General features: G+C 38.0%; 1 protein-coding gene across 1 annotated transcript in view; it reads left to right on the top strand.

Annotated features, from left to right (window-relative positions):
* RALGAPA2 (Ral GTPase activating protein catalytic alpha subunit 2) overlaps positions 1–14,937 on the top strand; it is a 321,348-nt gene that overhangs the window by 108,263 nt on the left and 198,148 nt on the right. Inside the window, exons 16-18 of the mRNA XM_025399680.1 lie at positions 1,322–1,486; positions 11,543–11,680; positions 13,477–13,574. Of these exons, the coding sequence (XP_025255465.1) occupies positions 1,322–1,486; positions 11,543–11,680; positions 13,477–13,574 (401 nt within the window). The remainder of the gene's footprint in view (positions 1–1,321; positions 1,487–11,542; positions 11,681–13,476; positions 13,575–14,937) is intronic.

Raw genomic sequence — 14,937 nt, 5'->3', positions numbered from 1 at the left:
TTTTTCTACCCAGTTGAAGGTATACATAACCCCTTTCTAAAGAAATAGACTGGAGATTTGGGATTGAAGTAGGAGCAGGGAGCCAAGAACCTGGGTCCTTGGCCTCCATCTAGTCCTCTCTAACAGCTCTGAGGACCTCTGTGTAAACCCAGGGCCTGAGAGGACCCAGATACTTCCAACTAGGAACTTGGCTCCCTAAGACAGTGGTTCTCAGCCCAGAAGAGAACTTACCTGGCTAAGAATACCTTTCAGGCTAGAGAAGGAGAGCTGAAATAGGAGATAAGGACCTGCCTTCAATTGTAATCCATGCACGAGTGCACGTTTGTGCATGCGCGCGCGCACACACAACGCACACCTGCCATTCTGCAAGATTCTCTTCCTACCCACAGATTCATCTGAAGAGATAGACTTGTCTTGGGAAGGCAAACAACTTCAAAAACACTGTTTTCAAAATGTACTGAACAAATTATTAAATTAATGACCATGACTAATATTTCTGATTTATGTTGGTTTATTCTAAAAACGATTTAAATATTTATTGTAGAAACACTTGCCTTCTAAGGGCTAGACTACTAGAAACAAAAAACACAGGCAGAGGAAACTGGGTGTGGAAACATGCCACAGGTGGCAGCCACTGGCCACATCATACCTGTGCAGAAATCTCTCAGTCTGCCATTCTCTTTCCTCCTCTATTTCTTTTGGTCCATAGTCTCTCATTGAAATAATTAACCAGAACAATATGAGAAAAAAGAAAAGTTGAATCTCAGACTACAATGTTTTATTGTTTTGGACCTTTGCTAAAATAGGATTTTGTATTATTTATAGATTTTCATTATCCTGCCCATTTAACTGAATCCACATTAGAGTTTATAGGCATGGATTGCCCTAGGGATTTGTGGAGGGGTTGGTGTCTACAGGATGCAGTACTATTCAAACATCAGGATCTCTGAGGTTTTGGCTTATAAGCAGTGGTTTTTGGAGTGTCCTGGGAACAGTAGTATAACTTCATTTGATATTGTTCTTGTATTGAGAAAGGTTTATTAATACATTCTTTTGTATGCTGGAGTGAGTACTATGAAGATATGATAATATTCCTAAGACTGTTTTATATTCTTGAAAATATTTTGGCAACAAGAATTCTTAAATTAGTGACATGTGAACAACTTCCTAAATTGCAGTGTAAGGAAGTGGTACTTAATTTGTGACAAGAAAACCTGCTGATTATATATAGTTGTGTGTACACCATTTGCTGAGCAACACAAGCTGCGAAATGAATAATAATGAGTTCAGCCTTTAGATTATTTTTCTTGTCCTTTATCAGGCTGTGTTCTAGATCCTCAGAAAGGAACCACTGTGGGGAGATCCTTTTCTCTCAGCTGGCGGAGCCACCCAGATGTGACCGAACCGATGCGATTTAGGAGTGCCACCACGTCTGGAGCACCGGGAGTGGAAAAGGCGAGAAATATTGTTCGCCAAAAAGCAACTGGTAAACATTTATTTAAATGCTTCTCAAAAATCTAGTTGTTATCTAAAATGAATTTATAGGCATAAGGTGTGTTAAAAATTCTACTCAAAATTTAAATATTAGACCTTATATTAAATGAAATGTCTCTACATCTTTTTAGCTTTCTGCTGTGGTTACTTTTCAAATCACAGTTTTCAGTTACTTATTTCTAAATCCTCCATTGTGAAAAAGAACTTGAGATGTTAATGTTGAGAGAGATATTTGTACGAAATAGAGAAAATAGAGGTTTTGTTTGAACCTTGAAGAAAATAGATTGTTAATAAATACACCAGTAGTTGCATTATTGTCAGTGTTAAACCATGTTAATCTTTAGAGTGTGGCAACCTGTTTCAGCAAAGAAAAGGAGAATTACACACTTTGGTTTTCAGGACTGGATAGACATTTTCATTTTTTGCTCCTTTGGAAAATTGAGCCTTTTCATGTCTGTGTATGTTATCTTTGCAGCCTATTTCCATTAGCAACTTGACCAACAACCCCCAGTTAATTGGACTACTTTGCTACATTTTACTCTTTTTTTCTTTTTTTGTTTTTTGAGACAGATTCTTGCTCCAGGCTGGAGTGTAGTGGTGCAATCTCAGCTCACTGCAACTTCTGCTTTCTGGGTTCCAGCAATTCTCCTGCCTCAGCCTCCTGAGTAGCTGAGATTACAGGCGCCCCACCATGCCCAGCAAATTTTTGTATTTTTAGTAGAAACAGGGTTTCACCATGTTGGTCAGGCTGGTCTCAAACTCCTGACCTCGTGATCCGCCCGCCTCGGCCTCCCAAAATGCTGGGATTACAGGCGTGAGCCACTGTGCCCAGCCTACATTTTACTCTTAAAACAAAAAGTGAACTCTTTAAAAAGAAGCTTGTATATGGCATTTAATAAGAATAAACAAAGCCACCTCCTCCCCAGTGGCTTTGAGCCTGTAACTTAGGTTTAAGACAATTGTAATTGATAATTTAGCATGTTGACTTCAGAAAGTCGCAAGATCCTCTGGCCATAAAACAAAGATTCATTAAGGCTCAACATATTCTATAGTGCTTAGTAAAGGCTTAATACAGATAGTTTAGAATCCTGTTGGAGTTTTTATGAAAATATATTCCACCTTAACTGTAACTCTCTCATACTTTTTTGCTGTAGCATTTGCTGGAAATTATCACCTTATTTACATGCACGGCCTCTTCTGCTTCTTCCTTCTTTCTGTCATTCTCTCCCCTGAGGAGAGACCCAATTCATTTTTAGCAGGCAACTTTTGAGGATGCTCATTCACTGATTTCCTTTCTCATTCCAATTCCTAAAAACTATTTGCTTTTATCATTGGATTCTTTGTGGTTTTTTTTTTTTTTTTTTTTTTTGAATCGGAGTCTCATGCTGTCGCTTAGGCTGAAGTGCAGTGGTGTGATCTCAGCTTACTGCAACCTCTGCCTCCCAGGTTCAAGCGAGTCTCCTGCCTCAGCCTCCTGAGTAGCTGGTACTACAGGTGCGCACCACCACGCTCAGCTAATTTTTGTATTTTTAGTAGAGAAGGGGTTTCACCATGTCGGTCAGGCTGGTCTCGAACTCCTGACCTCAGGTGATTCACCCGCCTCGGCCTTCCAAAGTGTTGGGATTAACGGGCGTGAGCCACTGCACCCAGCCTACTGGGAATTCGAGTAGGCAAAGGGTAGGAGAAAGGGCAGTAGGGTAAAAAGTTTGTTTCAGTTTTTACAAATGTGTCACTATCATTTGTAGTTCCATTTCGTTAATGTTAACTGATATCATACAAAAATAGTAAAGCAGCAAGTGAATCTTTGTTTTTGTTTTAGAATAAAACTGATTTTACAGATTGTGGTTTTACATATATGAAGCACGTTTTCCTCCTGTGTTCATTCAATTCCTCCAATGTTTATTTGACTAGCAGTATATAGAAAACATAAGAATACCGTGAAGTAGACACTAAAGATGTATGGATTTAATAAACATGAAATGTGACATAAAAGGATGGGTTTCTTGGAGATTTTACCTTTTCCTCAAATATCAAATCTTTTAATGTTCAACTTGACTTTTATGTGTTCTTGAGCTTTTTGGTTATTTAATTTACTAAATGATTTGCTTTTGAATACAGTCAGCTCTCAGCAAACCAACTTCTGAATGAAGGCCAGATATTCCCTCTCTCACCATGGTCTTTTTGTATTTGTCCTTTAGGAAAGGAAAACTGATTATAATGTCTGTCCAAGCAAATAACCTGAATGTGAATCTGATACACAGCAGAAAGAAGGAAAGGCTAAACATATAAAGCATTTCAAAATAAAATTATTTGTGGATTGCCCATTGTCCTATGTCATGAGAATGACTGACTGAAAGTTGGCTGTATTTAGAGACAACAATTAAATACTATACTTTGTACTGACTTCCTTTAAAGTTTAAAATGACCTCCTTTAAATGTTTAAAGAGAGCCCAGAAAAGTAATGATAATAAATTGAAAGGTCCTATTGTTCTTCTGACATAATTATTACTTTATCTCTCCTGGAAGCTAAGCGAAGCCAGTCTATCAGCAACTGTGTCCACCTTTCTGAGGCTTTGCCTGCCACTAAAAGCGTCCCGCTCCTCCTTCACACCGTGAGCGCTCTCTTACCTGGTCTCTCTTACTCTTCTTGCTCTCACAGGCTGTCAGGTACTGTAACACTGTCTCATGTGTCCATCACTGTTCCCGGGCTTCTCCGGCTTGCCTCTGGGACTTGCTTCCTTTGTTAATATCCCCACATGACACACGTGCCTCACCATTACAGTAGTGTTAAATTGCAATGAATACTAGTAATTACTTTTGTGTAGTTAGATGCTTGGTGGCAGTTAGATAGTCAAGAAAAATATCTGTAACTTTGGTCTTGGCAATAATAATTAAAGAGGATAGAAGGGTTTTTAAGTCCATCGCTATTTAATAGGGGGAAATGTGATGCCTGCCTTAGTGTGTCTTCTATACAGTACCCATAGAAAGTAAGGGGATTTTCATAAAAGTTTTGAACATGTCAGTATTAGAATGCTTGCTATGCTTTCCAAAAAATGAATAAACTAGAAAAATGTATGTAGGCGGGATCTACTTGGAGTTAATAAATCATATATGTGAAGTAATGACCAGTTATGTGGATTCATACGGACTATTGAAATTTGAGTGAAAAAGGACCAGTGCCAAAAAGCAGTAATTTCCAAAACAAAGAAACGTTGTTCTTGTACTTCAGCCAATTAAAATTGAATTTAGCCATGTGTGATTTACGCACAGTACCTTTTTTATTACGACATCATACCACCAAAAGTCATTTTTGGCCTAGTTACTTCAACAGAAGAATTTACCTTTCTCTATATTGAATAATTAGGTCTATGTCTATTTATTTTTCAGTGATTCTAGGATGAACTGAATCTTCTTCCTTAAAAGAGAAAGATCATTTTCATGATCTTTTTTTGTTTTCAGAAATCTGGCATTGTAGATTAGTATTTTTTGTTGTTGTTGTTTTTGATTTTTTTGAGACAGAATCTCTCTCTGTCACCCAGTGTAGAGTACAGTGGCGCAATCTCGGCTCACTGCAACCTCTGCCTCCCGGGTTCAAGCAGTTCTTCTGCCTCAGCCTCCCGAATAGCTGGGACTACAGGTGTGTGCCACCACACCTGGCTAATTTTTGTGTTTTTAGTAGAGATGAGGTTTCACCATGTTGGCCAGGCAGGTCTTGAACTCCTGACCTCGTGACCCACCCGCCTCAGCCTCCTAAAGATTCGTTTTTTTTTTTTTTAACACTGGAGATAACCTAATTGTGGCTTTCTGTAATACTAAATTATGTCATACCGTGTTTTAGCAAAGCAAAATGAAAGCTTAAGTTCTCTGATGGCTATGTAAATACCATATTACTTTATAGAATTTAGGGGAAGAAGTTTTACCAAGAGTGAGGACTATAATGTTTCTTAGAAAACTCTTTTTCTCCAGTAACTATTAAAGGAGAAAAACAGTAAGAATGGTACATGGGAAAATGGTCACTAGTCAATTAAATTACTGTTGAGTTTTAACTGCCCGATTATTTGGTTTTCAAAAAAAAGCTATTGTTTAGAGATGATTAATAAAGTATTTAAAATCATTGTACCCCCTGTTTGGCTAATATACACCCCAAATGAATTTTTTCATGTTGATAAGTTTTCTCATGTAACAGTCCATTTTTTTCTATATTTTGTTTCTCTTAAGTTTTTCCCTAGTTTGTCCAGAACATGTTCCCACAAGAAATCTCTTCCAATTAGTGATTTAATTTTGGAAGCTTTTGTTCTCATTCAATATTACATTTTATTTTACTAAGACTCTTGGTTCCTGTATATATGTATACAGTTCCAAATGAATGAAGTTAAATGTGATTTAGAGCAGTGGTTCTCAATTGGGGACAATTTCAACAATGCCAGGAGACATTTTTAATTGTTACACGTGGGACAGTGCTAGTGGCAGCTTGTGGGTGGAAGTCAGGAATGCTGCTGAATAGCTTGCAATGCACAGGACAGCTCCCAAATGAAGAATTGTCTGGTCCAAAATACCAGCAGTGCCGAGGCTGAGAAATCCTAACTTAGAGTGAAATCAAGTGGCCTGGACTTGGTCTGAGTTTTCCTGCCTTTGCCATCTTTGTTCTTGATTTTGTAGCACAAAGGGTAAAAGAACTTCAGAGTACAGTGACTTTGAGAACAACCTGCCATTCTCTTTTTCACCTGACAACTATGATAGTGAGCTTCTTAGCCTGAGGCCATTGGTTCTTTACTACTTAAAATGATGCCATTGTCCTTTATGACTGTCCTATCCAGAGACTGACCCAAGGACAGATTGTATATTCTCCGCTGGTTGGCACGTTAGAGTATTGAATTTGCCCTCCAATTTAAATCCTAGTGTGTAGGCATACCCCATCAACCTACTGCTAGATAATGTAACGCTTAATTTTACTTTCTGGCCACAAGTTCTTTACCCTATCAATGATTGCTAATTTTGTTTACATTTAACTTTTTTTGTTTTTGTTTCTAATCTATATGACTAGTCAACCCACCAAAATTGTTTTAATAATATAAGCAATAGACAATTACTTACTTTTAGCTATGATTGTATCATTTTCTGATCTTTTTGGGACTGTATTTGGCGGCAGCAGCAGAATTTTGGGTGGGTTGTTTGTATTCAGGGAGGAAGAAGTGATGTTTGTATTTTGGAGTCACAACCAACTGTTTCCATTAACATGAACAGCTACATAAAGAAATACAGTTGGGGAGGTAGGACTGGCACTTTTTGTGATTTCCTTTCCCCCCACCCCTTGGTGAGAACAGTTCTTTCCAGCTGTTCTATAATTTTTTTTTTTTGAGATGGAGTCTTGCTCTGTACCTCAGGCTGGAGTGCAGTGGTGTGATGTTGGCCCACTGCAACCTCCACCTCCTGGGTCCTGGTTCAAGCATTTCTCCTGCTTCAGCCTCCCAAGTAGCTGGGATTATGGGCACGCCATGCACAGCTAACTTTTTGTATTTTTAGTAGAGATAGGGTTTCACCATGTTGACCAGGCTGGTCTTGAACTCCTAACCTCGTGATCTGCCCGCCTCGGCCTCCCAAAGTGCTGGGATTACAGGCGTGAGCCACCACGTTCTGTCTGTTCTACAGTTTTAACTGCTTTTTAGGTTGAAACGTTTATCCATCTGTAGCACTTAATAGGCCATACAGATGGTAGATGTTATTTTTCTTTTAGGAATATTGTAATAGTAGTAATGAGAGTACTGTAATGAGAGTAATGTAATCAACAATCTCCCCTTATTCTAATAAAACATACTGGAATGGTATGGCAAACCTTGCCTCGCTCCTTCTGCATCTGGTTTGTGTGCTTCTAGGAAGTGCTTTGTTGTCAGGACCTGGTCTGATTTACCCATGGGAAGTTTGATCTTGTGGGAAGCTTCAAGATGCTGAGATGATATGCATTTCCTGTGCTTTTTATAGGATCAGATTGGTATCATTCATGGTGTTTTCAAAATTAGGAAATGATATTTATTTTGCTTATGCAACCTTGTACAAGGGATAAATGGAACTCAGAATTTTGGTTATTGAAGAATGAGCCTCACTGCACTTACTGAATGTAAGACTGATTAATGAAGCCTTAAAAAGTGAGTGAAATTGCTATGAAAAATAGTTAGAGATCTGGAAAAAAATAGAAGTTACTGAAGAGCTTACACACTTAATTTAATTTGATCGCACTGCCTTTCTCAGTGAAAAAAACCTGAAATTTAGTAATCCTTATTTGATCGTTTTCAGGTGATTTGAATGGAACTTTAGAAAGTGATAGTTTAGGCCGGGCGCAGTGGCTCATGCCTGTAATCCCAACACTTTGGGAGGCCCAGGCAGGCGGATCATGAGGTCAGGAGATCGAGACCATCTTGGCTAACATGGTGAAACCCCATCTCTACTAAAAATACAAAAAATTAGCCGGGCATGTGCCTGTAGTCCCAGCTGCTCGGGAGGCTGAGGCAGGAGAATGCTATGAACTCAGGAGACGGAGCTTGCAGTGAGCTGAGATCACGCCGCTGCACTCCAGCCTGGGCGACAGAGCGAGACTCCATCTCAAAAAAAAAAAAAAAGTTTAGTAATGGTATTGTGTAACTTACACTGTCAAGAGATGAGAAAGTTAGTGCTTTTAAAATCTGGGCAGTTGGGACTAGCTAGGCTTTAGAGAGAGTACCTTATTTGGTGAATCTGAGATAGAACTTAGCTCTTTGAAGTGATTTAAACAAATTACGTGACATTCAAAAATAGATCTAGGATTTATTATGTAATTTTAATGTAACTGATAACATTCTTTCTCTATTTTAAGTATCAGATAATCCTGTCTTTTGGTATTTGCATATCACTGTTAAAATGATTTTCATTCGTTATGAAAGAGCAACTGCTAACAGCTGACCCCATAGAATGAGAGCAGCTTTAACATAAATTGCTCTTTCTTAAATAAAATGCCAGCAGAGGGAGCCCAAGAACTATTTAAAAAGGAAAAATAGTATAAAGAAAATGTTTCTGTCATTCATGTGTTCATTTATACAAAACATGTATTTAATATAAAGTATGAGAAAATCCCAATAAATATACCATTACAAATCAGGAAATTGGGTTTAAATTGTGGGATAAGGAGAATTGAAGACTCTCTTTTTACAGCGTCTCAATTTATAGTCAACTACAGGAGTAGCTCAGGGCACCTACAACACAACAGCATACTGAAGCATCATGGCTCTCCCCTTCCTTCCCACTCAATCAGGAGTGCTCCCGCCCTGCCACTGACTGCTATTCCTAAAGGCTTGGACTTTCTCCATCTGATAAGTCCCTCCTGACAGTTTTATAAAAACAAAGCCTTAAAAGCTGCACTAGGCCAGCCTGTTGGGAAGGCAGACCAGCTGGTGGTGGCAGGCTCTTCATCCGTCTGCTGCGTTGAGGACCAGTGGGGACACTCTAATTTGGAAGCAATGGTGCTGTGGCTATATTTCATCCCACCAGATGGCGATGTTCTTTATCTTTAGGCAGATGCTGCCAGTGTTGGCTCAGCCCTTATTTGCTCCTGCTCATAGCCCAGAAACCAACATCTATCCGTTTTTGGCATCAGGCTTCAGAGACTAACTCTTCCCACTATCCATAAAAAATGGCATTTGCCAATTATATTTTAGAAAGTTAGGAAGCTCTTGGGCTCCCCCTACTGATACTGGATTAACCAGTAGATTCATTAACAAATATAAACTCTTCCCAGAAGGTTTCGACATCCTGCATAATTAGAATAAACAATTAGAGAAGACAGCCGGAAGGGCTGCCCCTATGGTGTTATTTGCCTTCTGTTGCTGAAGGCTGAAGAGGCTAGAAATAGATCTGTGAGAAGGACGTAGTCTATACTTTGGGATGTGTAGGTAGATTAAAAATTTGCACATACGCTTTGTGTTTCTCTATAGAAAAATGAACAGTACTTGGCTGTTCAAAAGAAGAGGAAGGCAAAGACAACCTGGGAAACATGAGGCTTTAACGTATCTGTCTTTTCTTGCTACGTTAGCCTATCTTTGCTTGTACTCCAAACACAGTTTCCCACCAGCATCTCAAGTTAGACTATGGGCTGGGCACCATGGCCTATGCCTGTAATCCCAGCACTTTGGAAGGCTGAGGTGGGTAGACTGCTTGAGACCAGCCTAGGCAACATGGCAAAACCCCGTCTCTGAAAAGACAAAAATTTTTTGGGTATAGTGGCATGCACCTGAACTCCCAGGTATTCAGGAGGGTGAGGTATGAGGATCAGTTGAGCCAGGGGAGGTCCAGTGTGCAGTGAGCTGTGATCACACCACTGCACTCTAGCCTGGCAACAGAGCAAGGCACTGTCTTTAAAAAAAAAAGTAAATTGATAAATTTTTGTAAGTGAAGGATCACACAAATTTCATAGTTTTGAGGTCTTGTAACCATATCAACATACTATAAAATGCATTTTCATTTGGATAGAAACAATAAAACAGAAACCCTTTGTTGAAATTGTCTGTATTAAATTTAGAATCTTCCTACATACTTCTTGTTTAAGATGAGCCATCAGTTTGCCTTATGACTTAGATTAAAGGATTATACAGAGGGTGGCCAATTGGCAGTGAGTTTCCATTTCAGGTGACAAACCAGGTGACCCAGCCAGTTAAGATAATACAGGATGAGTTTTGATCATTCTCTTCTTAGTAGTAGTAATGAGCAGATGAAATTTTGGAAAAGACTTTATTCTAGTTATGTGGGTGTAAACTTTTATGACCACGTCAGTGAGTGTGGAATCTAGTGAGAAACAGAGCTATGGGGCTTACATGCAGGGCCAGGGAGCAAGTCCTGTAGGGGATATTCCCAGGGCAGCACGGCAAGGAGGGATGAGGGAGCAGGTTTGCCTTTATCATAGGGGAGTGAACAGCAGGAAGAAGAGAGTAGTAGCAGGTGCCAACTGGGTTAGTACTACTGGAGACTAAAGTGAGCTAGAGTACTTTGCAAGCGGATCAGTATGTCCTGTGAGATCAAGGAAAGCCCATATTCACCCTGACTAGCATGTTTGACAACTCTCTAATAAGAGAGGGCTTTGTTGGGTTTTAAGAGGAGTGGCACAGCCAGATCTTTATTTTAGAGGGACCATGTAGAGGATAAATATGAAGGTGGTAAGAAGAGGGGGACAGTGATTAGTGATTAGTTAGCAGACTGTTACAACAACCTATGTAAAAGGTGGTGCAACCCTGAAGCTGTGACTCTAGGCAGAGAGGGTGGGGTGATAATTCCAGTGCCTTGGGTGGTCTTTAGAGATTAAAGTGTACTGTGCAGTTTAGAAATGAGCTGGGGGGAACTCATTCTCTAGGGGAAACTCATTCTCTAGGGGAATATAGCTTGTAATAATACTGAGATTATCCTGTGGTCCCTACCCAGCTATGGTTTTCTATTTTATGTCTCTTACATATTGTTTTTCTACAAATACCTGTGGATCATTCTGTACTTTAGAGAATAATTCAACATTGCATTTGATGAAATAAGCCATTATATCACTATAGCATTTTATTTTGGACAGTTGGGCACTTACCTGTTAAAAAGGAATAATGCAGTAGAAATTTCCACGTTTCCTTTCATCTTCCTTTAGGGTGTGTGTGTGTATGTGTGTATGTGTGTGTGGTTTTTTGATCTTCTCAAATGTACGTTATTCATTCTGTGCATCTCCTAGATCTCTCTTTCCTTGGCATGCCTGGCCCTGAAATTCCAAATGACTTTTACAGTTCTTAACTTATTATTGTGGCTTTTTTCCTTTACTTTGATTGAAAAATAAACGACCTTATAGAACTTAAGTGGAAAATGTATTCTTGGAGTAGAATATTAGGGGTTAGTAAGTGTAGGAAACTTGACGGTATAAATGCAGATTATCTGACTATAAATTATTTGTGAAAATCATTTGAAACTTTATTTTTTAAATCGGTTGTTTTAAGTGGTGAATGTGTTTTTAAAATCTTGAACTGTAACCTTGCATGTTTTGTGTTAATGCTAACAGAAGTAGAGGAGTGTCAACAGTCAGAAAATGCATCTGCAGCCGGATCTGTCTATCTCACGGTGGGACAGCAGCAGCAGGTCCTTCGGAGCAGTAGCACCTCCGACATCCCTGAGCCGCTGTGCTCAGATTCTTCTCAGGGTACGTGGTATATTCAGTAATTAATACAGAACTATAGATTCTGGCAGAGGAATAAAAGCTGCATATAGTATTGCTTTGTACATGTATTCTAAATATATTTGTTTCAAGGGAATTACCTTTTTAATTTGGAAGGATGTGATTTATGTCAATGAAATATTTGCACTATTTAAACATGTTTATCTAAATTATTTGTATGTATCTGTATGTAGATATATACCCACTTTTTTAAAGGTTGGCATGTTTGAGGACTAGACAGGAGTCCAAGTGGCCGGAGTAGAAGGAAGACAGAGACTGTTACAACATGAAGTCAAGTAGGGCATCAAATTAGGTATTATAGAAGGCAGAGAGGCAGGATGGGGGCAGGGACGTAGGGAAAGGGCTGTGAGAAGAGCCGTTAAAGTTGAAAATGAGAATGGAAAGCTGACCAGACTTGTGAAAAAGTTTATTAGCAGCTTACCGACTCTGCTGAGGTTGAAAATAATAACTTTTAATAGCATTAATCTACACGGTTTCACCAACAACTTGCAGCAACAACAGGGTGTGGAAAGCAAGGAGACAGATGGTTTGACCTGTAAACAGTGGATGATAGATTTGTCAGTGAAAGTGTGTGCTTAAAGTGTGTCTAGTGGACATAGTTACTTTGTTTTGGTGTCATGAATTAATTAAGAAATCAACCCTACATATCAACAAGTTATCTCATATCTTTTAATGTCAAGGTCATGCTAGTCTCATCAGATGAGTAGAGAATTATTCTCTCTTAGAAATCCTCTGGAAATAAGAAAATACAGAAAAAGCTTCAGAAAATGTATTATCTGAAAGGTTTTTGAAAGGTTTTATATAAGACTATTATTTTTTTTTCGTACATATTTGGTAGAAACTACCAGTTGCCTGGATTTTTCTTGTAGGAATGTTTTAAATTATCATTTAAATTTTAAGAAAATTTCAATTATGGAGTAGGAATAAGTTCAAGAGATCTGTTGTACAATATAGTGACTGTAATTTGTAACAGTGTATTGTATTCTTGAAAATTGCTGAGTAGTTTTAGTGTTCTCACCACAAAAAAGAATGTGATACATATTAATTAGCTTAATTTAGCCATTGCACAGTGTATACACACATTTCAAAACAACATGTTATACACATTACATTAATACAATTTTTATATGTTAAGTTAAATTTTAAAAGTTAAAATAGTTATAGGACGATTTAGATTTTCCTTTTCTTGTTTTGACTTTGATAAATTATGTTTTTCTAGAAACTTACTCATTTTTTTTTCAAATTTATTTGTCCCAGATTATTCATAAAATCCTCTTATGATCAGCTTTAGTGTTTTCAGGCTGTGTGGTGATATTCCGTTTTTTATTACTGAAACTGGTTATTTGTGCTCTCGTCAATCTTTATTCTCAAGCAATACTGAGACACCTTACTGCTCTCTTCTTCCTGTTGGTTCATCTGGCCAACACAGGCACCTTTTCTCTGAGATACCTTCCCCAAGACCCCAGAAAGGGTTTTGTTGCCCTTCCCTGTGCACACATAAATGCACTAAGTGAACCTGTTGGCCACAGTGAACAGTAATCAATCCACTCTCTTCATAGCTCTCTGTGGGCCAGAGACCAGGTCTAAAGTATGGGCTTGACCCATAGGCTGCTGTTTTGCCAGGCCCTTAATTCCTGTTTTTACATATCTTAGAATGTTTAAATTTAATAGTTACCTATATATAAAATCATTTTCCAGTTTTATTATCTGAAACATTCCTTCTACCTATTTCCGCTACCCCCCTGCCCCACCATTTCTAGGTCAAAAGGCAGAAAACACACAGAATTTGAGTTCTTCAGAGCCTCAGCCTATTCAAGAGAATAAAGGACATGTGAAGAGAGAACATGAAGGAATAACAGTAAGATATTTTCAAACCATTTCAATTTCTCATTAAAAATAAACATTAATTAGTGCTCAGTAAGTAAATTTATTGGTGGCAGTGATAATTAAAATACTTTTTCTGTTTAGACAGTTTATAGGCTCAAATGATGTTGAGATCTTTTAAGATTTTGCTTGCTTTCTATGTAAAATTACAGTCACATTACAAAAATAGGAAAAAAATTAACATGAAAATGGAGTTCAACAGCTGGTCTGTGTATGGCACTATATATTTTTAAGCAGTTACCTTTGCCTGCTAAACCTGTGTTTCAGATTCCCCATTCCTGATACCAGTTTAGGTAGCCTCCACCTGACATGAGTTACTAGAATCAGTGAGTATTCACAAAGATGTTAGGTTTCTTTAAAAATATAAAATAAAATGGCATTTATGTAAATATGTATAAAGTATAAAGAAGAAAATTAAAACATAAGCCCATAACTCATTCATGTAGATAACCCCTATTCATTTTTTTTTTAATGTAGCATATATTCTTTGAAAAGTCAAACATCACAGAAAGATACACAATAAAAAAGGGAGAGCCTCTCCTTGCTCCCCTCCCACTGGACAATAACCCATGTTAAGTTTCTTTTTTCTTTATTTTTAAAAAGGGCATGTACTGGTTTACATCTGTATATTCTGTTTTCAACAATGAAATAAATACCCAGAAACCCACCATCAGCTTCAGATCATTTTGGCTTCTACGCTCCTTTCTTGTTCCTTCTCTCTGCTGACTCCCCTCAGAGAGTGGCCTTATCTTGGCTTTGTGTTCATTATCCCCTTGCCTTGCTCTATAGTTTTGCTATATAAGTATGTATCTCTAAACAGGATATTCTTTAGTTTTCCTTACTTTTGAATTTTTTAATAAAGTATTGTTGCTTTGTTTACTCAGTTACATATTTTTAAGATTTATTCACGTTGTACCATGTAGCAATAGTTCAAGTTTTCTGTGATGTGGTATTCCACTATAAGTAGACCACAATTTATTTTTTCATTCTCTTGTTGGTTGATGTTTAGATTGTTTCCAGCTTTTTGTTTTTGTGAAAACTGTAGCCATGTACATTCTTGTATGTGTTTCAGTATCTGCATGTTTAATGTTTTCTCTATGATGGCTATCTAGGAACAGAATTAATGAATTATATAATAAAAGAATGTTCTTTATAAGATAACCCCTGTTCTCTAAAGTGGTTGCATCACTTATATTTTAGCCAGCATTGTGTAGAGCCACCATTGATCTGCATTCTTGCCAACACGTTCTATTATCAGATTTTTTCATTTTTATTGGTCAACTGGGTGAAAATAAGATGTCTTATTTTGCGTTTCTTAGACTACTAATAAGGTTAAA

The sequence above is a fragment of the Theropithecus gelada genome, chromosome 10 (genome assembly GCF_003255815.1).
Source record: "Theropithecus gelada isolate Dixy chromosome 10, Tgel_1.0, whole genome shotgun sequence".
Lineage (NCBI taxonomy): Eukaryota > Metazoa > Chordata > Mammalia > Primates > Cercopithecidae > Theropithecus > Theropithecus gelada.
This window is presented reverse-complemented; position numbering and strand designations above follow the sequence as displayed.